The sequence below is a fragment of the Priapulus caudatus genome, unplaced genomic scaffold (assembly GCF_000485595.1).
Source record: "Priapulus caudatus unplaced genomic scaffold, Priapulus_caudatus-5.0.1 Scaffold308, whole genome shotgun sequence".
In the NCBI taxonomy this organism is placed as follows: domain Eukaryota; kingdom Metazoa; phylum Priapulida; class Priapulimorpha; order Priapulimorphida; family Priapulidae; genus Priapulus; species Priapulus caudatus.
Window position 1 is genome coordinate 156427 of NW_014577369.1, and position 23928 is coordinate 180354.

The 23928-nt window shown below is 43.5% G+C and overlaps 2 protein-coding genes across 3 annotated transcripts in view; one reads left to right on the top strand and one right to left on the bottom strand.

Moving 5' to 3' along the window:
* Positions 1-13593, top strand: part of LOC106808829 (clathrin heavy chain 1-like) — a 26546-nt gene extending 12953 nt beyond the window's left edge. Inside the window, exons 21-34 of one of the 2 annotated variants that reach the window (XM_014811702.1) lie at positions 370-515; positions 1092-1275; positions 2863-3055; positions 3614-3771; positions 3937-4101; positions 4789-4945; positions 5414-5532; positions 5745-5894; positions 6013-6144; positions 6667-6778; positions 7787-7956; positions 8390-8611; positions 10343-10421; positions 11113-13593. In XM_014811702.1, coding sequence (XP_014667188.1) covers positions 370-515; positions 1092-1275; positions 2863-3055; positions 3614-3771; positions 3937-4101; positions 4789-4945; positions 5414-5532; positions 5745-5894; positions 6013-6144; positions 6667-6778; positions 7787-7956; positions 8390-8611; positions 10343-10421; positions 11113-11225 — 2100 coding nt within the window. In that variant the 3' untranslated portion in view covers positions 11226-13593. Of the gene's footprint in view, positions 1-369; positions 516-1091; positions 1276-2862; positions 3056-3613; positions 3772-3936; positions 4102-4788; positions 4946-5413; positions 5533-5744; positions 5895-6012; positions 6145-6666; positions 6779-7786; positions 7957-8389; positions 8612-10342; positions 10422-11109 lie in introns of both variants that reach the window. The other variant, XM_014811701.1, reaches the window with a different exon arrangement.
* A 2064-nt stretch (positions 13594-15657) lies between these two features.
* On the bottom strand, positions 15658-23778 carry LOC106808832 (the record flags this gene model as incomplete). The annotated part of the gene is given in 4 exon segments (XM_014811711.1): positions 15658-17169; positions 17460-17550; positions 17726-17932; positions 23763-23778. Coding segments are annotated over 4 exon segments (525 nt in total), but the record flags the coding sequence as incomplete, so codon positions are not given.
* Between the last annotated feature and the right edge of the window lie 150 nt (positions 23779-23928).

Consider the following 23928-nt stretch of genomic DNA (forward strand, 5'->3'; position numbering starts at 1 on the left):
TCCCTCTGCTTCTTCGCTCTCTGCTCTCTCTTCTCTCTCTCTCTGTCTCTTTCTTCATTCTCTATCTATCTCTCTCTGTATCTCTCTCGCTCTGTCTCTCTCTCTCTCTTTCTCTCTCTGTCTGTCTCTCTCTGTTGCTCTCTTGCTCTCTCTCTCTCTCTCGGTCCCTCTCTCTCTTCTCTCTCTCTTTCTTCTCTCTCTCTCTTTCTCTCTCTCTCTTCTCTATATATATATATAGAGAGAGAGTGAAAGAGAGCGAGGGGGTAGGGGGAGAAGTATATATATATATATATATATATATACACGTATGTTCTTATCGTTGGTAACATATCGTTGGTAACGTATCGTTGGTGTCTTCGACGTGCGCAGGTGGTGCAGACGGCGCTCTCTGAGACGCAGGATGCCGAGGAGATCTCGGTCACCGTGAAGGCGTTCATGGCCGCAGACCTTCCCAACGAGCTCATCGAGCTGCTAGAGAAGATCATACTGGACACGTCCGTGTTCAGCGATCACAGGTGAGTCACGCATCAGCTATTAAAGAGGTGCTGCACACTCAGTACTGGTGCCACGATGCTGACGGCAGGCTGGCAGGTACTTTACTGGTTACACGGTTTAGGATTACACATTCTATGGATTGGAACCTGTGTTCTGTATTCTTCTGATGCCCAATGAATGATCGAAGATATTCTAAGAGAAGAATAAGACGAATTGGGTAAATGTACAAGCAAAATTGACAGAATGACTCTGGTTGTGTTCCGTGTAAGTGCATCTGAAGTGTGTGCCATCATACTATTTCTTAGTCTAGATCCGAATTCAGGCAAGATGTGCATAGTCACCAGGTCACTGTAGCTAATGGCAACTATTTAACTATCTATTCGCTAAAGCAACTATGTGGTCTAACCATGGTTTGAGATCAACCTGCCTCAATCTATATAGCATGTAAATGTTTCAAAGTGTAATTAAACGTGATTTTCTTAACGGCGGACAGTTAACAATCGCACTTGTCCTGTCGTCTTCTTCTCGAGGGGATGCGGTACCAGCTTCCCTGATTCGGTCATCCGGGTCATTAACGTCTGCTATTTATTGTAAAGGAACCTGCAGAATCTGCTCATACTGACCGCGATCAAGGCCGACCGCACGCGCGTCATGGAGTACATCAACCGGCTGGACAACTACGACGCGCCGGACATCGCCAACATCGCGATCAGCAACGAGCTGTACGAGGAAGCCTTCGCAATCTACAAGAAGTTTGACGTGAACGCCTCGGCGTGTCAGGTGCGTGGTCGTCGCTGCCCGAACGCTGGCTTCCTGCCCCTCGCGCGCGTATCGCAGCGCACTTGAGCAGTTGGAATCCGAATGCTGCCATTACTTTTACTTTTTCGGAATCACGTGTATCCTGTTAGTAGTGTTATCCTGTTACTCAGTCCTCGTCTGAGTAATGTCTCCTGTCTCGGGAGACGTTACTCTCTTGGCAGAGTCCTATCGTAATATTTGGCTGTCGTTCGCTGATATAAAGCTGCGTTGCTGATGATGAAGACTATCTAGAGCCAATAATAGATGTCTATGACGGTTGGTTGATATTAAATGATAGGGCTGAAGCTTCGCGCAGCTACAGACGGACCTGGCCAATTAAGTTTGACGTGAACGCCTCGGCGTGTCAGGTACCGCGTTCTCTCTGCTCCGTGGCTTCTATCACCTACCCCTTGGCGGCGGCTTGCGCGCACGTGTGCTGGACACGTTACCAGAGATACCAACCACTACGATTTATCCGTATTTTATACGAATTTCTATTCCTTTTGCACCACTACGACTAGTTTGTATCAAACTACGAATTTCACTGTGATCGAAAAAGACTTTTTTTGTCAATTATTGTCATTTGTTGTCAATTTATTGTCATTTTTGACCCTCAGAATGCAGGAAATTGCATCTCAGAATCAAAAAAAATTTGGGGGGGCATGCCGTACCCCCCTAGCATACTCGGGTCACTACGTAACCCTCGAACTACTAATTTGATGGCCAGAAACTACAGATTGCTTCAAATATGTGTTGGCATCTCTGCGTTACCCTGCAACGTCCGAGCGTTTTATGCTATACGCTCTGGTCCTGCGGCGTAACATGTCTAGCATGTGCTAGATAGTAGATGTACATGTAGCAGATACATAATGCTAGGATGAAATCTGAGATCTACTGGTAGGTTCAGGTGTATGATCAGATAGCTTCGTGGCAATGCACGACGGAAGTCCTACGGCTACGCCCCCCCAAGTCGTTGTCTCTCCGTTCAATCCCAACTTGAGCTCTTTTCTCTAACTTCGCCGTCATTTCATACGAAAATGTCTTGCGTGTCACTCACTTTCTATAACGTTGAGATCACTCGATGCCGAAATGTCTTGCGTGTCACTCACTCTCTCTAAAGTTGAGATCACTCGATGCCGAAATGTCTTGCATGTCACCCACTTTCTCTAAAGTTGAGGTCATTTGATACTAAAATCTCAAGCGTGTCATTTACTCTCTCTAACGTTGATACTAAAATATCTTGCGTGTCTCTACTTTTTCTAACGTTGCGATGACTCGATGCTGAAATCTCTTGCATGTCACTTACTTTCTCTAACTTTGAGTTCACTCAATGCCAAAATGCCCTATGCCCCCAAGTTACCTCTCCCTCCGTTCAATCCTAACGCCTAACTTGAGCTCTGGGCGACTTTTTGGTCATTTCATACCAAAATATCTTACATGTCACTTGCTTTCTCTAACGTTGAGATCAATAAATGTTGATTACCTTTTCTGACTCGATGATGAAATGCACGTCGCGTCCCTTTGCGAGTCGTCACAAGAGTTATTCATTAGTTATTCGTTTATCGTCAGGTTCTCATCGAGCACATCGGCGACCTAGATCGCGCGTACGAGTTTGCCGAGCGCTGCAACGAGCCGGCCGTCTGGTCGCAGCTCGCCGGCGCTCAGCTGCAGGGTGGACTCGTCAAGGAGGCAGTTGACTCGTACATCAAGGCCGACGACCCGTCCTCCTTCATGGAGGTGGTCGAGACGGCCAAGAGGCTCGGTAAGTGCGGGGTGGAGGGGAGGGACTGTATCATGTGTGCTGCGCGGGGGCAACTGTTGCTATTGTGGGGCGGGAGTATGTGCAGGGTTGAGGGGAGGGGCTACCGGTGTGCTGCGCAGGGACGGCTGCTCCTGTGGAAACGATGGCCCGTTGCTGTCGGGAGTCGTCGCGTCGCGCGGATCTCCGAAGCATCTGATGTGAAAACGTGCATTTGTCGCGTCGGCGTGTGGAACGAACGAAGTGTTTCCCATTTCGTATGAGCGACATGGGTAGCATGTCGAGATGGTAGCTTGACTGAGGGTCGAGTACACCGTTGCATGCCCAAATTCATTTAGGCACTGTCATTTTTGCTAAAATCACTGAAAAGGATAGTTTTGATAAAATATTGTGGTCATTATGAACAATGTAGAGCTGGATTGTGAAATTAACATAAATATCTCCTTTCAAATTGTGAAGTAAAATCTCCATTTGGACTGTGAATGGCTTGGTCCGAAAATCGGACCCAAATCTAGCCTACATAAACCCCTCGCTAAGCATATGTCTCTACTTTCACTACAGACAACTGGGAGGATCTAGTTCGCTATCTACAGATGGCCCGCAAGAAGTCGCGAGAGTCCTTCATCGAGACAGAGCTGGTGTACGCTTACGCGAGGACCAACCGACTCGCCGACTTGGAAGAGTTCATCTCGGGTCCAAATCATGCGCAAGTACAGCAGGTATTGTTCGTGTGTACTTGTATTCGTTCCCGACAACACGTTTCGACGGTCATCCTCAAATTACAATGCCGGCTCTCCCACACATTTGCATTTACGTCCTCTGCGATTCGACGACTGCATCTCTGCGATTCGATCTGACGTGTGTTTCCGTTTCCGTGGTGACAGGTCGGCGATCGCTGCTTTGACGATGGCATGTACGAGGCGGCCAAGCTCCTCTACAACAACGTGTCCAACTTCGCTCGCCTCGCCATCACACTCGTGCACCTGAAGGAGTACCAGGGGGCAGTGGACAGCGCGCGCAAGGCCAATAGCACGAAAACCTGGAAGGAGGTAGGCTGCACTTCCTTGGCTTTGAACTGCTCGTTGCTGTAAAAGTTCATAGTAAAAACAGCCACGAAGAGCAATTGCCTTCAAATTGTGAACGTGTTTTTTTTTCGTGCAGTGGAATTTACCCGTTATATATCCATTGTACATGTTGTATGTTTCATTTCTTACGCATGTGTAAAACCGCAAATTATTGCTTCGATATTAGGAGTATCGTATACCGAAGCAGGGTGCGAAATTAACGGGAGTCCGGGGTCTAATATACTCCCTGATTTACTGTCGGACTACCTGATTTGACATATGCAGGAGTCCGTGCGACTCCCTGAAAATTCTGCCATAGTAACTAGTTTATTCCAGAGCATGGCCTCGCGGAATTACAGTATCTTTTCAGCTAATGTGCAAAGAAAATTTGGCAGACGTGCAACTGCATGAATCTTCAAAATAAGCACATGCGTTATTGTTAATATCTTTCATTTTGAACCTCAGACTGCGGACTCCCTTATTTTGCTGCAGACTCCCTCTTTTTGAGGGTAGGGAGTCCGCTGGACTCCCATGTTCAAAAGTTAAATTCTACCCCTGCCGAAGAATACTAACAACCCGCTTGTGCCTACCTACAGCCGTGCAGCTATGATGTAGGGAGTTTTTCTCAGTTGACCAGCACTAACTGCTGACGTTTGTCTCTCGCGCGTGCAGGTGTGCTTCGCTTGCGTTGACAATGAGGAGTTCCGGCTGGCGCAGATGTGCGGCCTGCACATCGTCGTTCACGCCGACGAGCTGGAGGAGCTCATCAACTACTACCAGGACCGTGGCTTCTTCGAGGAGCTCATCCAGCTGCTGGAGGCTGCGCTAGGTCCGTGCCGCGACATCATAGTGTAGATTACAGTGGTGGTGGTGGTGATGGTGGTGGTGATAATGACATTGGTGGTGATGACATTGATGACGGTGATGATGACATTGGTGGTGATGACGATGATGATGACAATAATGCTGGAGACTGTGCTAGGTCCGCACCTTACACCCTTAGTGTGTGTCTAAGCATCAGAACATGTTCTCTGAAGATGATACTGACGTTTCATGCCCAGGGTGCGATTTTGACGCAGTGTATTTAGATTAAATTTCGAAATTTGATTAGATGTGACTTTCTAGATAATGTATGTAGATAATTTCATGAAGTAAATGATGATTCTTCTTTCTCTGGATGAATAATCAGTTGAATGTTAGGAAGTAGAATAAGACTTTTGAGAATTAATTCATTTTTACATGCTATTGTCCACTGTATCCGATATTGATGATTCAACATGCAGCTGTTGTCTTGCAGGCTTGGAGAGAGCACACATGGGCATGTTTACCGAACTGGCGATACTATATTCCAAGTATAAACCGCAAAAGATGAAGGAACATTTAGAATTGTTCTGGTCACGTGTTAACATTCCGAAGGCAAGCATTATTTGAAATATCGTATTCTATACTTTGTTAGTGCGAACAGTCGGGTATTAACAAATTCCTTGATTGACAGAAAAAAACAGATGCCACTCAATAAGAGATCAATAGGTAAAGCAATTGTAATTGATGATCGTAATTTGAACTGCATATTTGCTGCCGTCTGTGGACAGGTGCGACGTTGCTAACATATGTTTTGGTTTGTCTAGGTGCTGCGGGCAGCCGAACAGGCCCATCTCTGGGCAGAGTTGGTGTTCCTCTACGATAAATACGATGAGTTTGACAACGCGTGCCTGACCATGATGAGTCACCCGACAGATGCGTGGAGGGAAAGTCACTTCAAGGACATCATCACAAAGGTATGTGCGTGACCGTATTACAAAGGGGTGTTGATTTTAGCATCTCCTACTTTCATTGTGTACGTGATATTTCAGACCGTGTTTGCTCGTGTATGATAATATGTGGTTTCCTACACAGGTGGCTAACATTGAGCTGTACTACAAAGCCATCCAGTTCTACCAAGACTATAAGCCAATGCTGCTGAATGACCTTCTGCTAGTGTTGACACCACGGCTGGATCACACGCGTACTGTCAGCTACTTTAAAAAGGTTCGTTCCAGTTGAGACACACAGTTGATAATTGTTAAGGTTTCTATAGCATAGGTCTGTCGTGTTTGAACGTAATTGGCTATTAGAAGGAGGTGGGGCTTTATCATAGGAAAGTGAGGTGCGTGCATGTTGTGACTGTGAAGTTGTACCTTGTGTATGTCACATCCATGAAATGTGACGTACAATTAGGTTGCCCTAATGGTGCATTATCACAATTAATCGTATAATCAGAAATTTTAGGGCACTTCAGCAAGTTAGAGGGGTATCTAAGCAAACATTTCCGTTGATGAAGAGTTATTACGGCTAATTACCTTTTGACATTACCTTGTGTGGGGGCAAAGAGGGATACATGGGACGATACGTGGACTTTATGGGAAGAATAGAGATGCATACTAGGTGGGGCAATTCTCAGCAGCATCACAGGAAGTGAAGAGGTGACCACCGCACTTGCGATCGCTGTCCTAGTGAAATTAGATCTCTGCTTGCGCCAGAAATACTTATGCTTTGATTTTTCGTGCACAGGGCAATCAGCTGCCGTTAGTGAAGTCATACCTCCGCTCGGTCCAAAGTCTGAACAACAAGGCGATAAATGAAGCCCTCAATGACCTGCTAATGGAGGAGGAGGATTACAGTGGTAAGTGCAGACCTGCCAACCCTTACGATTTTTTCGTATTCCTTACGAATTCCATGTTTCTACGAATGTACGATCAAACTGAAAAACTTACGATTTTTTACGACTTGTGAAAATTAATGTTTTTTACATTGTGAGCCGAGAAATATCTGGCGATTGTGGGCGCAGCCATATTGGATCACGCGTTCACGTTGTTCTCGCGTGATCTAGAGTTAGTCCCATCATTCATTGCGCGCATAACATACAAACAAAATGGCCGCCCGTTGCAAGAAAAGAAAAGCCTTACTATTTTCATGAATCACAGGTTGGCAGGTCTGTAAGTGTCGTTTCACTAGCGAGGGAAGCCAACCTGCTGATAACCAGCGGGAGGCCCATGCAGTTAACCCTGTGTTAATAATCACCTGAATAGAATGGAAACCTGTGTCTATAAATAACCCTAAGTTCCCCTAAAGTCTATAATGTTTTCCTTGAGTAGTAGTTACTTAGTGTAACCATCTTTGTAGGACAGACACCTGGCTATAAAGGTCACTTGGCAGTTTCCTTGAAGGACATTTATGAAGTGTAACCACCGATAGAGTGGTCACCCGCTTATAAATGATGCTTTTTAGGCCTTTAAATGACCCGCCCTAGAATGAGCCGTGTATTCAGATTTGACTGTATCGTTTCGCGCTTGGCTATTACAAACTATTCACACTTGCCTAAATAGCAAAATGCATCGCTTTGCCGTTGGGCACCTTTCCTTTGTCATTAGCACATACTGACATATGCAAATTTAGACAAAGCTTGCAGATTCGCCGGGCTCCAGAGCTGACCTGTGCGCCGAAATTCGACTAATCCTCGTCATCTCGCACGTTTTGAGCAACAGATTCTTATTCCTAGCATAGCCTGACCTATGGTGACTCGACTTGCTCCAGATGTTTTATTTAAGGTTCACCGCTTTAAATTTGCTTATAAGTGCCTGCTCGTATCATCCCTCAATTTACTGACGTTGCCCGCCGGCGCCCCCTGCAGGTCTGCGCACGTCGATCGACGCGTTCGACAACTTTGACAACATCGCGCTGGCGCAGCGGCTGGAGAAGCATGAGCTGATCGAGTTCCGTCGCATTTCCGCCTACCTCTACAAGGGCAACAATCGCTGGAAGCTCGCCGTCGAGCTCTGCAAGAAGGACCGCCTCTTCAAGGTGAGTGGCGCCCCCTGCGTGGTAACTCGCGGTCGATTACGACGCGAAGCGTGCTGCCAGGATCTCTTGCGGGGGCTGTGTAGTCGAGTCGAGGCGTTGGTGTCGTCATCTGTCATAGCTTTTGTCAGCGGGATGCGGTTCGTGTTGCGAAATTACCACAGTTTAGAAATGAGGGGAAAGTGATTAGACGTTGAAAGCTGATTGATGTTGGTAGGCGTGGTCGTTTTTAATTTATTTTTCACACCCTGTGTTTCGAAGTCTTCCAGCACCGAAGAACGATGAGATTTCGATTGGTATTGCTACTCGGATTATAATAAGCACCTGAAGGAAATGCGTCGAAAACCTCTCTTTTGCCACTGTTCGCCAGACGTCGTGTGGCATCTGTCATTCTGTCGGTTCGCGGCGTATGCCTGACGTCGTTTCTGCATTGCAGGATGCGATGGAGTATGCTGCAGAATCTCGTGACGTTGACACGGCCGAGAGCCTGATCGGCTGGTTCCTGCAGGAGCGCAATTACGAGTGCTTTGCGGCAGCGCTGTTCCAGTGCTACGACCTGCTGCGGCCGGACATCATCCTCGAGCTCGCCTGGAGAAACAAGATCACCGATTTTGCGATGCCCTACATGATCCAGGTCATGAGAGAGTACATATCAAAGGTGAGTGCGTTGTTCTAGTGTGCAGAGCGCCTACATGATCCAAGTCATGAGAGAGTACATATTAAAGGTAGGCGCGTTGTTCTAGTGTGCAGAGCATCACGCTTTGGCCACACGCAAGCATGGATGCACACACGCACACGCATGCATGCACATATACAGATTACCACTTTTGTGTTAGATTTATATTAGGGTTACAGTAACCACCATTAAGAAGATGGTTATAGAATGGTTACAGCGTTGTGAGCGCCTGTGATAAGACGTCTAAAGATACTTTCACGATCCGATGCACGTCGAATAGCCCGTCAACTTTCGTTTGAGTACGATTATTCCGGATTCCCAAGTGTTTAAAACGGTTATTGCGAGATTTTTGCTCAGAAAAACTAAATAAAGCTGAATATAGTCTCACCTGACAGCGGAAATATCACTGATTACACCAACATTAAAAAATACTAAGATTTTATGCAGTTATAGCATAGAAAATTGAATTTGGCCACATCGTGACAGCAATAAATTTAATCGTATGCCAATAATGCCTAATGGCAGAATTGGTAAACTTGTATTTGTGTCGGTGATGAATTATAAACATTGTCTATTATTATATTGTATTATATTATAATGACTCATGCGTCATTTTACTTGAGTAAAATAACTCACGTGTGCGCCGGGCTTTAGCTTTACTATATTCTCATTTTACTGCCTTTTATTATTTCTCGTTTTTCTCAACCGCCAAAGAACATGATGACAATTTATGACAGACATTACTAATACTAATAGTGAGTAATACCGGTACTACTACTAGTACTAGTTCATAAATAGACAAACATGAGTTCCCGTACACGAGCCGGTACAAGGATAGAGAGCATGGCGAGATTGAGAACTATGTATCGTAACACATCGGCTTTGCTCTCACAACCATGCTCTCTATCCTTGAGCCCAAGGCAAGAGCCTGAGGTCCAGTGAGGAGGACGCGGCCATTCACGAGTGGCTCCATATCACATTCTAACCTACGCATCGACACCGATTTACATCACATTTCTGTGCCTATCGATTACACTTAGTTTACCTGAAAACAAGACGGTCCCGACGAGTAACAAAAACACAAACTTCACACCATCCATATTGATACAAGTAATTATAGTCGTGGAGTTTTCTAAAGATATTTGGCACGTCTAATAAAACTACACAAGCGCTCGAATGGCGATAGCTACATGTAGGTTCCCTATACATCCAGCCTTAGCGAAAACGTTCCGCGTGTACTGATACACGCTAGCGCGAAAGCCTTACTCTCTATTCACAGGGTAGAAAACTGGGTTCAGAGGGGACGATGAAGGTTAGCGCAAGTTCGCATGCTCTAAATAAATACCATATAGTCGTGTTTCTGTGGTTTTTGGGAGGGGTTCCCACTGATCTCTATAATAATATCATGATCTCTATAATAATATTATATTATAGAGATCAGTGGGGGTTCCCACTGAGTCGATCATAAGATAAATATATACAAACACGTGGATTTATATATAAATATATATGGTTGTATATGATGCACTGATGGTCTGCCCGTGCAACTGATCTAGTGTTTTAGTTTCAACTTTGTATATACATGTATATTGTTACTCTAGACAATTGCTGTTACTCAAGCAATAACGGTAGGTGTCATGAAAGTGGTGAAAACACTGGAAAACTCTCGCAATGGTTACTTTCATTGCATCTTTACGTCTTGCCGTGTAACAGGTGGATAAGCTGATGGAGGCTGAAGCGGTGCGGTCACAAGAAGAATCTAGTACGCAGGAGCAACCACAGCCTCTAGTTCGTAAGTGACGCTGAGAGGGTCTATGTCCCCCCGGTTACTGCCGGAACGCACCCTGGGTACGGTCCGGTATACCGGAACGTGCCCTGGTACTATCTAATATGCCGGACCGTACCTCGCCTACTCCACTAATGAGTCTAGAGTCGCCTACGCCTACTCCACTAATGAGTCTAGAGTCGCCTACGCCTACTCCCTAACCCTAACCCTAACCCTAACCATATCAAATAGTTACCAGGGTATATTCGGTATACCGGACCGTACCCAGGGTACGTTCCGGCAGTATCCTGGGGGACATAGACCCTATGAGCGTAAGTAACATGCATCATTACCATTGCTCCATGTATCTAGGCAACGTTTCTATTTGCCTGAGGGGTTTGTATTTTCTAAGGAGACCCCAAAACGAAAAAATAGATTGCGCAAATGTTTACTAGGCATGTGACGGTAATGGGTAGTACGTTGCTGTTGCCTGGTTCATTCAGGTCCCTTTCTACTTCGCGGTGAAGATGGAGCTGCTGTCTGTTCCAAAAATTTAGGACGCATTACTGAGATCACATTAAAAATGGAGATATTTATAGTTAAATTATTGATGCTAATTTTCCTATCTGTTGTTGCTTCACGTGTCGTAAATAGGAAGTCGTAAATCTCTTAAATTATTTGTAATCGAATGTGCTCTTCCTGTGATTGTTTTCAGTAGACCAGGGGCCCTTAATGCTCACCTCCGGTGTGGGAATGGGGATGCCTCCTGCTAACCAATATGGAGTATCGTACGCCGCACCGCAAACTCAATACGGAGGCTACGGAATGTAAGGAGAGCCAGCACCCTGAGCCCATTCCTAGAACATGATGCAGAGCGTTTATTTTGCAAAATAATTTAGTAATGACGTACAATTGTAATAGGAAAGATGATACTGTGCCTGAGATAGCAGTGATTTATGAAGATATATTATATATACCATTTGCTTGTTCAGATATATGCTTGGAAGCTGACAAATAGTCATCTGTATGTACATCTATAGGCAGGGATTCGGAACGATCTCACGGGCAGCTCAGCAAATAGTCGCAATAGTTATTCAAGCCGGTGTTTTTCAAACTTGTTCGGTGTAATCTACAATAGTGCCACCATGGCAAAATGTTTTCGTGGTGAAAAGCGCACAATTAACCTAGCATTTGGTACCATATGAGAAATATTTACATAATAGCAGTGGTAGTGTGTGCAATCAGTATGCAATGCTATCTGTGTCCGTTGGTCTGTCTATGGGTAAGACGTGCCCATACTGCGCCCAGTGTGCTTTAGACACCCTCGCCTCGTGTTAACCCTGATCATCACCTTTTTATTGCAATTTCATCTTCACTTGTGTTTTCATCTCGCCTGCACGAAACTATTCGTAATGGATTTTCTGTGAGCACCCACTTCTGTGAATAGTGCTTTTCAACCTCGTGCCATGATTCCTTGCCGTTGACATGTTTCCGCCGGTGATGTTGAGGAGGCATCCACAACTCAATTAGAGTTTATGTTTACAGTCCATTTGGTGGTAGCGTCTTGAAAATTCCCAGGTGTGATTCTTATATGTATGAAATTACATTGTACTGTGCACACTGTACGCCAGCATGATGTAGGATGCAAAAACTAGTGGCTATTCTGTGTGGAGTTAACTCTGAAATCCTCCTGCATGCCTCGCACGAGTCGTATGCTCTGTTGGATGTGTGGGGGAATTCGTGCACGGAGAAAGGAGGCCATGCTGCAGGTCCTGTTATGGCTTCTTTGTTTGGAAACTACGCGTGAAAACGTGTGAGTTTGTGAGGCGCTATAATCATAGTTTTACAATATGTGCTAGTGCATATGAGTGGGGAGTCTAGGGTCCCTGATGTCACTAACACTATACGACTGCAACCTCCGTGACAGCTACCATAGCATTGGTAAGATTGGGGTGGAATGTTGTGGTTGTTATTAGTAATTATTAAAACGATGATTACCAACCCAATGGTACCGTGGTGCAAAAGCATTTGTGAATTAAATGTATCGGTGTATATTTAGTTGTTAATAATAGTGTGAATGGATGAGCAGGCATGATTTCAGGCGTATCAAAATGTTTGTTTTTTGTTTTGTTATCAGCACGCGAATGGATAATCCATTGAGTTAGTACTGCTTATATAAAAAGAGAGATTTATATTACTTTATGTGTTGCTGTGTATTAGCCACTTATTAAAAAAGCCATTTTTCCTTTGCTCGTAACAGATGTATAATTTTTAATGGCTTTTGAGATCAATATGCTAACAAGCTCTACTTATATTATAAATGAGCTTTATATTAATTATTATATATGATTAAGAGAGCGATAAGGAAAATGGAAGGGAATCCCTATGTGTGCAAGACATGACCGACCACACACCTCTATGATTGACAATCCCGTGTGCAAATAATGGATACTTCTGCTTATAATATATATATATATATATAGAGAGAGAGATATATATAATATATATAAATATAGATATATAGATATTATATATATATATATATATATATATATACAGCTCATAGTATTGCAGGAAAATTGCAGCTCTAGAATCACTGGAAAATACCCGTTTTTTCAAATCGTGTCCTGTGTAGTTTTCTTTGCACTGTGCAGCATATAATATGTTATTGGTACATGCTCTTCACACAAGTGTTTATATATAACGTCCATTATATGTATCCCTTGTTGCACTGCAAATGTGAGGCTTCTGCTTTGCAAAGCACCGTGCCCTGCTGTGCCAATTCCCCAAGTGGCTTGCAAATGATTGAATGTTCTTCACAGACATTCATATAATTTGTTTATTTTTGTGATCGACGTGTCTGTGTGAAATACATTTATTGAAAACTTGTTGAAATTGCTAATTTTAGAGAGAAAAAACATTGCATGATGACTGATCAGTCGCAACCAGAATTTCTGCCTTCAATCGATGTTAAGCTGTTGTCAGTGTGTTCCCTTGAAATCGTTAATTAGCAGGTGTAATTAACCATTTTGTCAAGTGATTATATATCTGTGCACCCGGGTGTGGATCTGGGGAATTTATAATGGTGAAATTGGGGTTTTACATGCCATATATCAAGCATGTACCATCCATTTCGGTCGAAAGTGATAAAAATAAATTGTATCAAAATTGTTATTATAATTATATTCCTATTCATATTTCCACTTTTCTGTTGTAAGTTAATTGCAGTTTATTTTCTTGTGTCTGTGTATACCTTATAGCTCAAGTTATAGTAATATATTAAAGACTAAAACAGAAACAAAAAAACAAGAATTGCAATCAACATTTATCATATTTCCAAATTTTGCATAGTGAGTTTACTATTACACTATTGTAAAAGTAACACGTGAAAAGATTAGGTATAACAATGTTAGTGTGCTCTTGCTTCTTTTGACCTACTTATTAATTATTGTATTACTATGCAACGTGCAACTTATGATTCGTCGTGATTGTATTCTGCATCCAACTGTAATAACATTGCTTCATTACACCCGAAAACATGCATAATGTAATCAGTAACACATTACTGATACATTATAGCAATATCCTTAAAGACAACATGGTAAAATATTTAATAGAATTTATAGAACAACAACATTTCTGGACTGGCAGCAGTCACATTAATTAACAAGATCAATACCAGATGGCAAGCATGATTGCAGAGGTAAAATCTCACGTTTTAAATCTAAATTTTTCCCACGATTCGAGTTGGGTAAATTCCCATTTTATAACCACAGAGTGTTACTTGAGATTTCGCCAGTGACTGATTCCTAACTACTTGCTGGCACTAAAACATCTATAAGCATCACTACATAACCATTAGCTAAAATATAATTATCATAGTATCAACTAAAACAACAATTCCCTGACCTACGTGAACATACGTGAGATTCTTTAACGAAGTTAGTAAAACTGTGAACAACAACGTCCTTTTCTACTATTGCAGAGCAAACGCGATGGACTACACTGCAGCCCGGCCCCCCACTCCGAGGTCGGAGGGACCGCATGCGCGTTCCCAAAATCTCCGGTAAAGGGGTATTTTTCGCGCGACAAAATCCGGCCCAAGAATTGTAAAAAAAAAGGGGTGTATTTGACTTTTCACCCGGAGATTTCTTTAAAAAGGGGGTGTTTTTCCTCTCTCTCTTTCATCTTGAATATCATAGAAAACTTTATCAAATCCCGGGATCAAATTCCTGAAATTCCTGCTAGTTTTGAAAGCTCATTTAGGATTATGTTAAATTTTTCTCTTGAATGCTAAAAATATTGCGCCCCTAGTTCCCCTCGATCACTGAACTCTACACTACGTAGTGTAGACTGGTTCGACAGTTCCACACGCTACACTAACGTCACTACGGTTGGAATGAGAGCTAACCTGAGATAGGGCGTACACTGAGCAGTGTTCCGGATTTAGGGGGGTCTCCAAGGCAGGAAAAACCCGCAAAAAGCCCGCGAAAGGGGGGTTCAGAAATTTTAGCAGTCCTGAGATAGGGGGGTGCTTTGAAAGGGAGGGAACGAGCATATGCGTACCCTAAATAACACTGAGTGGGGGGGGGGCACTGCAGCAGCTCAGCTTCCAGATCAATAAAGCTGCTTTGCGTCATTGCTCAGGCACAGCCTATCTCTACGAGTAACATTACCCCCCTAAACTCATTCCTGTATAACACGTGTGAAATGTGCCTTCGCAACGACGTGGATGTACTCGCTCTAGAAAAAATACGAGCGTGATGTTAATTAGGAAATGTATGTGAATAGCTCGTACAGTACTCCCGCACGAGCATATTTACACGCGTCGCTGGCTGTGCCCTCACAATGGAACCAGCTTTCCATCCGTTCCTCTGCAGCGCACACACAACTGCAGTTTTACCGTGCCACTGCAAACACATCGTATCGTTCGTGTTCATTACCAAATCCTCTTAACATACACTTGCTACCCTTAACCCAATTTTTTTTCTAAAGATATGTCTTGACTATATTGATAATTAAACCAGGAAAATGCATCAATAGCAACAAACACCTGATGCACGCACGCACGCCTCGTGAGATTCAAAAATGTATAAGCAAACCAGTTCTCGCTCACTCGCCGAAAACCAACTTAAATTGTAGGATAGGTTACATTCTATCGAGCATAGAATATATTCCAGCTTGATTACATAGCTGTAATCATAGCAGATGTACAGTCTAGTTCCCTAAGAAAACTGACAACAATATCGTTTGCATGGTGTTGCAACTGACTTCAGCTTGGTTGTTTATAAAAAAACGGGAATGATATATGCTTCATAAATGAAGATACCTTCCAAGACAAGTATGTACATGTAACATCATTACATAGATTTGTTTGCATGCATGTTCTACACGTACATGCACGCAGACACACACACACACACACACACACACACACACACACACTTACACAGTATTCCATCACACCAACAGCACCAACAAGTTCAGCATCTTTAATTGTATCACATATCAACAGGAGTCTATCAATATTGATAGACTCCTGATATCAACAACCAACTTCTGTCTGCCTCTGTTTCCTTTGATGCCATTGCGCTTGCTCTATCCCAATATTTATTGACATATGCTCTTCAGTAGTTATGTCAACAATTGGAGAATACTTTACGGATTAAATTCAAATTCGTGTCACTAAATTTTATATCAGTCATCATTGATGAATGTCTTTCATCATTAAGCCCAATTATCCTGTACTCTGAGGTTATATCAACAATTTTCACACATATCTGCACTGACAAACAAAGAGGTGAGATTAACACTGGCTAACTGCACATGGTTCAGAGATTCTTATTAGAATGTTAAGCTGATAGAAGTCACTTTAGTTTCAACTTATTACAGATAAGATCAACTTGCTTACGTAAAGTACATGCACATTCCCAGCTTCACAACAAATGTATTAAAATGACACTTTTGTTGCTACATGCTACCTAGGCTTAAACCTCCTTGCCATACGTTACTTCTATGTTTACTTCGCTCTCATCACTTGCTGGCTTTCGATTTCAAAACTACATGACGCATTAACTGTTTACAGAGCACCACCTCACATTAGTCCGGTGAACATTTGGAAAGGGAAACACTGTAGAAACACACTACTATCAGCTTTCTTAGGCTGAATGTACACGAGATGATATTTGCTGCAAGAGACCAAAAATTTAATCTTGGAAAGAAAGATGACATGTGTGCCTCTTCACCAACAGAAAGCGCATTGAACGTGCCCACTACATTACTTTTTCAATATTTTTAACGATGACACAGGAAAACAATTGCCCCAAGTTCGCTGACCAATGGGTCGATGCTGGTCCTGTAATCAGTCAAAATAACAGCTCCCAAGGTAAGTGGAGTACTAAAGTGGTTAACTGAACGGTAGTTGGGACAAGAAGGGGAAAGGCAGCCATTCGGTCAAGGGGCAGGGGGCAATGTGAGGTGGAAGGAGGAGAAGAAGAAGAGGGGTTATGGTGGACATACACCTATCGACCCCATACATAGACACCTAGGTTTACCCGGCATTGTTCACATGCACAGTGCTGCCGCAGTGGCTATGACGGCCACCAGCAGACCGGAGCGCAGTGCCAGCGCCCCGTTGCAGAAATCGCCCCTGCAGCCGCACAACTCGTCTCTCTGCTTGAACAGCGGCGTCTCCGTCGTCCTGGTGATGCACTCGCCCGCCTCAAGCTTCTCCAGCACGTTGAGACGCTCCTTCACCTTGTCTCTCGGTGTTGTGCTGAGAAGGAAAGTGTTAGCCACGATAAATGCCATGAGGAGGGCGGAGAAAGGGGGAGGGGCGCATAAATACATGCAAATGTAAGTTACACAGGAAAGTACTCAGCCACAGCTGTATTTACTCACAGTGGTAGTAGCTAGAGTAACGGCACTGAATACAATACTGTGTGGAAAATCACATTCCATAACATATACACTTGAAATGAAAATTCAAAAACACGTAACACACATGGAGCAATTTCACACATTATACCATATGATATGCCAAATAAAGATTATTATTGTACATACTCTACATCAATTTCTCCCACGATGACCTTCTGTATTTCACCGCCCATGTGCTTATCGTAGCAGAGTCTTTTGTAGAAAATATCATCACGGGCTGAAGACAAGTACAATCAACACGCTCAACAATTTGGTCTCAACAACCACAACATGACTTCAGTGCAATCAAAGTTTAGCATATTGTGTTCATACATTAAAAATGTATGTAAAAATGTACATACATGATACATTACACGTATCATTAGTTGTAAAAGAATATAAACTTTACGTACAGCCAGACCATGTGATCTTCGACTTGATGCAAAACTCGCAGTTGTGGGCTATGTCAATTTTGTCAGTTGAACTTCCACCGAACTCGTCTTTGCAGCAAGGAGCCTGTGACGGGCAGCCCGCAAGGATGCCATCCACAGTGCTGTTCACTTGTAAGCCACTGAAATCGCTGGAAGCGCACACGTAACACGAGTACATCGCCGCTGCACCTGTAACATAATACGAGCATGCATAAGCTAAGGATAGTTGATATGCACAAGTATGTTTCGCCAGTGCTGTTTAAAAATATATGTATATATGCCAACACAAGCATAGGACCACAGTACATACAATGACTTAGACTTGTGTAAAGTCTCATTACAATGCTAACTAGTTTGTATAAACAAAATAACAAAACATAACCAACTATACCATAGATTACCATAGCATTATATACAGTCAAACCTGCCTTAATGGTCACATGGGTGATATTGTAATTTTAAATCGCAAGGCAAGTGATGCATTGGGTTTAAAATCAGAACATTTAGAGCACCCTACGATTTAGAGGACCACTAAGCAGGGGTCGAAATTAGTGGTATCCCGATATCCGTGGGATAGTAGATTCTTGTGTTGGATACCAGATTTCAATGCTTGGTATCCCGCCGGGATAGTAAAAAAAAATCGTCAAAATCGGGATAGTGGTTGTTGAGTTATCAACTTTATACGGTAGCCAGGGTTCTGCCCAGGATTTTTTAGTGCCAGGCGCATCCAGTTGAGCAGTGATGGGAGGGTGCTCTTCATTCGTTTGCCAGTGAGTTTAGCATCAGAACACCTGCCGTCAGGTGAGCGCTGTCGCTCTGCGGCACTTGTTGGTATAGTTTCTTGGACTTAAAAAACAAATCTATGCAATCAACTGTATTGTATCTTCCCATACTTGTTCCCACTGTAGCAGCAGAGCCAGCATGGTACAGATGCAGTAGCAGCAGTACTAATAGTTACAGTACTAGGCTGGTACGGTATAGTCACTACTGTACTATCAATTTTTTAATTAGACAAGTCTACGGTTGTATTGCAAGGAGTAAAATTTCTAAAGTCTCATTAATATCATCTAGTGTTACTCCTAGTATCAACATTGACAGTTGCTGCGTACATTTTTAATGTTCTGTGCATCTTGTTCTCAGAGTGGCAAGACCACACTTTCAAATTTCCTGGCTGAGGCAACGGATTCAATCAGCAATGATTACAACCCAACTCAGGGAGTACGCATACTAGAGTTTGAAGCTGCGGGCTTAAAGGTGGGTGGACACGTCACCAATGCAGAGGTGGAGCTGTGGGACTGCAGTGGAAATCACAAGTAAATCAGCAACTTTGTTACAATTCATAACTAAGGAATGTCTGTCCTTGGTTCATTGAGATCCCAAGTTCAGTTATTTGATGCAGTTACACGATCTTGAATTTATCCGGTAAATTTAGAAAAGTTATGGCATGCTATGCTTTTGAAACACTATTATCTCAAGGGGGAGACTAGGGAGACGTATAACAATATTTATAAATACTCTTTGGTAGGTAATTACTTAAGAGTGTTATTTGTGAGACAGGCCGTGCATTCATTGCTTAATTAGCATTACCAAACATTGCTGGGCATGCATCGACGTTCTAATATTGATGAGGAATTTCGTGGTGAGCGCAACAAGAGAGTAAGATCGATCGAACTGATATTTTGGGCACCACGCGGGGCGACTGGTTGCGTGTGCGTGCGAGCGGTAAATAGGCGGATCGTCAGGCGCGCCGACCGACATTCAATACGGATTGCCGTTGAATATCCGTTTTCAATTTATTCAGCGCGCAGCTGCGCCGTGACCGCGTATAGCATTCACGCGATAAAAATATTTTGGGTACCGGATGATTAGCGACATAGACGCGTTCATCGATTCGCATGTCTACTCACACCAGGTGAGCGCGTCTGACGAGCACGCAGACGCGGATAACCTCTCCGATACCTACGCGATTATATATACGTGCATGGATAGAATTCAGCAACAGTAGTAGTGGATGTCGCTGAAGTGATGCGTTGTATCTCGTATATATATACAAATTCGCATTGATTTGCTATGGGAGAAGGTAAAAAAAATACAATGTTTGCCTTTATGGGCAGAGAAGATGAGGTTGACGCTTTGGAAGTGTCTGCCGAAATCACACATGCTCACGTCGAGGACGGTAAACGTATGAGTAACCCACCAGTGGCGGGGCTTCAACCCGAATCATGTGTTGACGGAACACGCCGCGAAAGTTGCAACTATGCAGACGCCGAAAGTGGACCCATTCTACACAGCGATGACAGCAACGCAGGACTGAGACGCGAATACGTACCGCATATCAACAACTCACCGACAAATAGGTCTATGTCAATCAAGAGTACATAATAGAGATTATGTACTCTTGATGTCAATATATATAGTATATAATTATATATGTGTGTATATTTCTTTCGCCAGTTGCTGTACGTGACTTTCATGGTTCCTGTTGCCGTACGTGCACAGTCTTTTATTATGGTGCGTTGCTATATGTTATTGTTGTTTCTTTCTTCTTCTTCTTCTTCTATATTTCATCATCATCATCATCATCATCATCATCATCATCATCTTCTTCTTCTTCTTCTTCTTCTTCTTCTTCTTCTTCTTCTTCTTCTTCTTCAGCATCATAATTTTCTTCTTATTCTTCTTCTTCCCCCATCCTCCTCCCCCGCCTCCTCCTCTGCTTCTTCTTTTTTTTCTTCTTCTTCTTTACAGGGGCGTAGCTACGGGGGGGCCTGAGGGGGCGCGTGCCCCCCACAAATTTTCTGTGCCCCCCCCAGGTGCCCTCCACTGAAAATTCATGATTGATAAAAAAAAATTGAATTAAAAACAATGCCGTTAGAACAGTATAATAAAAAGAAAAGTTATATATTGTGCCCCCCACGAAAATGTAAGGCCCCCCCAGTGCCCCCCCACTGAAAAAATCCTAGCTACGCCACTGCTTCTTTATCGATCATCATCTTCTTCATCTTCTTCTTCAGCATCATCATCTTATTTTTATTCCTCCAAGGCGCGGGTCGAGTTATGCGTTCTTTTGTGTGTTGTGCTGTACACATTTTACGCGTGTTTTAGTAGCTTCATAGTTAACAGTGCTCCGCGTAATCGTTATAAATGCTCTTTTACAGCGAGGATGATGTTGATGGCAGTTATTTTACGGAAATCAACGATAGAGGGCACTGTATATCAGATGTTGATGATGACGGCGACAGTGATACAACAAGCGGCAGCAGGTCGATTATTCCGAACAAAACGATGATCCGAACAAAACTGAAAATCTTGATGATAGGTCCCTGCATGGTAACTAATGTATTAGCCAATTATATTGTACAATATTGTTGAGCAGGAATGCAACATAGTCACTGGCTGACGAGTGACTGACGGTCCTAGTCTAAAACACAGGCACTTGGAACGTCTCAATAAAAAAAATTAATGGTAAATAAACACGAAATGTACCAAAAAGGTCCAATGTTTTTCTACTCTATTTCGCCTATAATCACCTGTAAATGCCGGTCAAATGCTCATCGGCAACACACGTACAAGTACACCGCACGCCCTCCCGCCCCACAGGCACTTGAAGCATTTCAACTGTAAACACACGCCGACGCCATTGCGCGAATCGTCAAAATCGGGATAGTGGTTGTTGAGTTATCAACTTTATACGGTAGCCAGGGTTCTGCCCAGGATTTTTTAGTGCCAGGCGCATCCAGTTGCGACCAAATCGCAAGATGCAAGCGCCGTAGGCGCAAAGCCAATCTAGGGGGGTCCGGGGGCATGCCTCCTCTGAAAATTTTTGATTTTTGATAGTCTGAAACTCAGTTTCCTGCATTCTGAGCAATAAAAAGCCTATATATCAGACTTTTTTTTTCTTTTTCTTTTATATCAAAAATTAGTGCCGGGCGGAGATATATAGTGCCGGGCGGCAACCGCGAGTACCGGGCACACCCGCCCACCGCCGCCCACCGTGGGCAGAACCCTGGGCAGCGCATCTGAGCGAGTGCGCGTAGAGCGAGTGCGCGTGATCTGAGCGGGCTTAGGCACCCTTATTACTATGCCACACTAGCGTTACTACGTTATACAGCAGGCATAGCATATTTGCAAGCACAAGCGTGGCGATGTTGATCATAAATGTGATGTGTATACATTGTAACAAGCGAACCAAACAATGTGTCTAGACAATACGTCTGCAGTGTACTTGTCTGTGCATATCTGTGAATCTGTTTTCATGTTTTTATATAATAATTACATTACATATTAATAATTTTCAAATGCTATTATTGCATATTTCAAGATTTTGGATATCAACATTGTTGAAATTACTATCCAAAAAATGGGATACCAGATCTTTGGGGGGATACCAGATTTCAATACCTGGTATCCCGAATAGATACCATAATAAAAATCTAATTTTGTTATAGAAATCATGCTGTTAATTCACTGCTAAATGGTTGCCCATCTATAATTGACACTGGCCAGTTTTGGTGTTTCAATTTCAATGTTCAAATTCATTCAGTTGCAAGTGCATGTGTACACGATATACAGACTATATGTACAGCGTGAGTTTGAGTAAGTATGGCAGATATAATCCTGTACTGTAGCCAGGGAAATGGGTAACTTTATCAATGTATCAATGAAACCTGTAATACCGATGTACCGGTATGCATACTTTTATAAAATTCAGCGATAAACAAACAAAAGACAAACTGACAATGTGTCTAAAAAAACTGATCTAGTGAACACAATTAAGTGTTTGGAGATGTGCTGGATCGGTAACATAGGTTCTGCCCAGAGATGCTGAGAGGGTCTATGTCCCACAGGGTACTGCCGGAACGTACCCTGGGTACGGTCCGGTATACCGGAACGTACCCTGGTACTATCTAATATGCCGGACTGTACCTCGCCTACTCCACTAACGAGTCTAGGGAGTTGCCTACGCCTACTCCCTAACCCTAACCATATCAGATAGTTACCGTACCCGCACCGCACCACCACCGCGCACATCGCCATTTTTCGCTACCACCGCGCTAGCGCTGCGCAACGAAAAATGGCTGTTTGCAACTGCGTGCAACCTGCCCACCCCTCCACTTGGAAATACATTGTGCCCGCTCACTAGCGCCACTAGCAGAAAATGGCGGTTACAAGTTGGTAAACAATCTTCGTCGACAAGTAATATAGCAAGTACAACATTTAAGCGTTAGTTTCCGGTTAATTTTAGTGTTTGTAGTAACTTAAGACATTTGTGCGGCAGCGAATGTGCTTTATTTGGCATACCAAAGAAGTTATTAACCGCAAAAAGGGAGTTAAACCCCCGACCTTCCACATGCGAGGCGAGCAGCGGAGAACGCTGCATTAAGCCCGGCGCACACGTGAGTTATTTTACTCAAGTAAAATGACGCAGGAGTCATTTTACTCACATGTGCGGCGGATTTTCGTTGAGTAATTTGACGCATGCGTCATTTTATATTTACTCACGCTGTGCGCGGATTTCCGTTGCAGCTCATTTCTGACCATCGCGCTCTATTTACCTCCTGAGTAAAATCCAACTCACGTGCTGGCGCCGGCTTTAGGCCTTACTATATTCCTCTCATGTTACTGCCTTCTTATCTATCTCCCGTTTTTCTCAAACCGCAAGCACATGCATGACACATTTCATGACCAGACATCTTACCCTAATACTACTAGTGAGAATCCCGGTACTAACTAGACTAGTCATCAATACGCCAAAACATGAAGTTCCGCCCGCTACACCGAGCCGGTCCCAGGATAGCGCCGCATCGCGCGAGATGAGAACTATGTACTCGTTACCACCATCGCTTTGCTCTCACCAACCATGCTCTCTATCCTTGAAGCCTCCGAGGCCCGCCGCCTGCGGTCCAGTGAGGCAGACCGCTGCCATTCCCTGAGTGCCTCCATATCACATTCTAACCTACCGCATCGACAACGCTTTACACACATTTCTGTGCGCTCTCGATTTACACTATTAGTTTACCTGAAAACAAGACGGTTCCGACGAAGTAACAAAAACACAACCTTCACACCCTCCATATTGATACAAGTAATTATCGTCGTGAGTTTTCTAAAGATATTTGGCAGTCTAATAAAACTACACAAGCGCTCGAAATTGGCGATAGCTACATTGTTAGGTTCCCTCGATA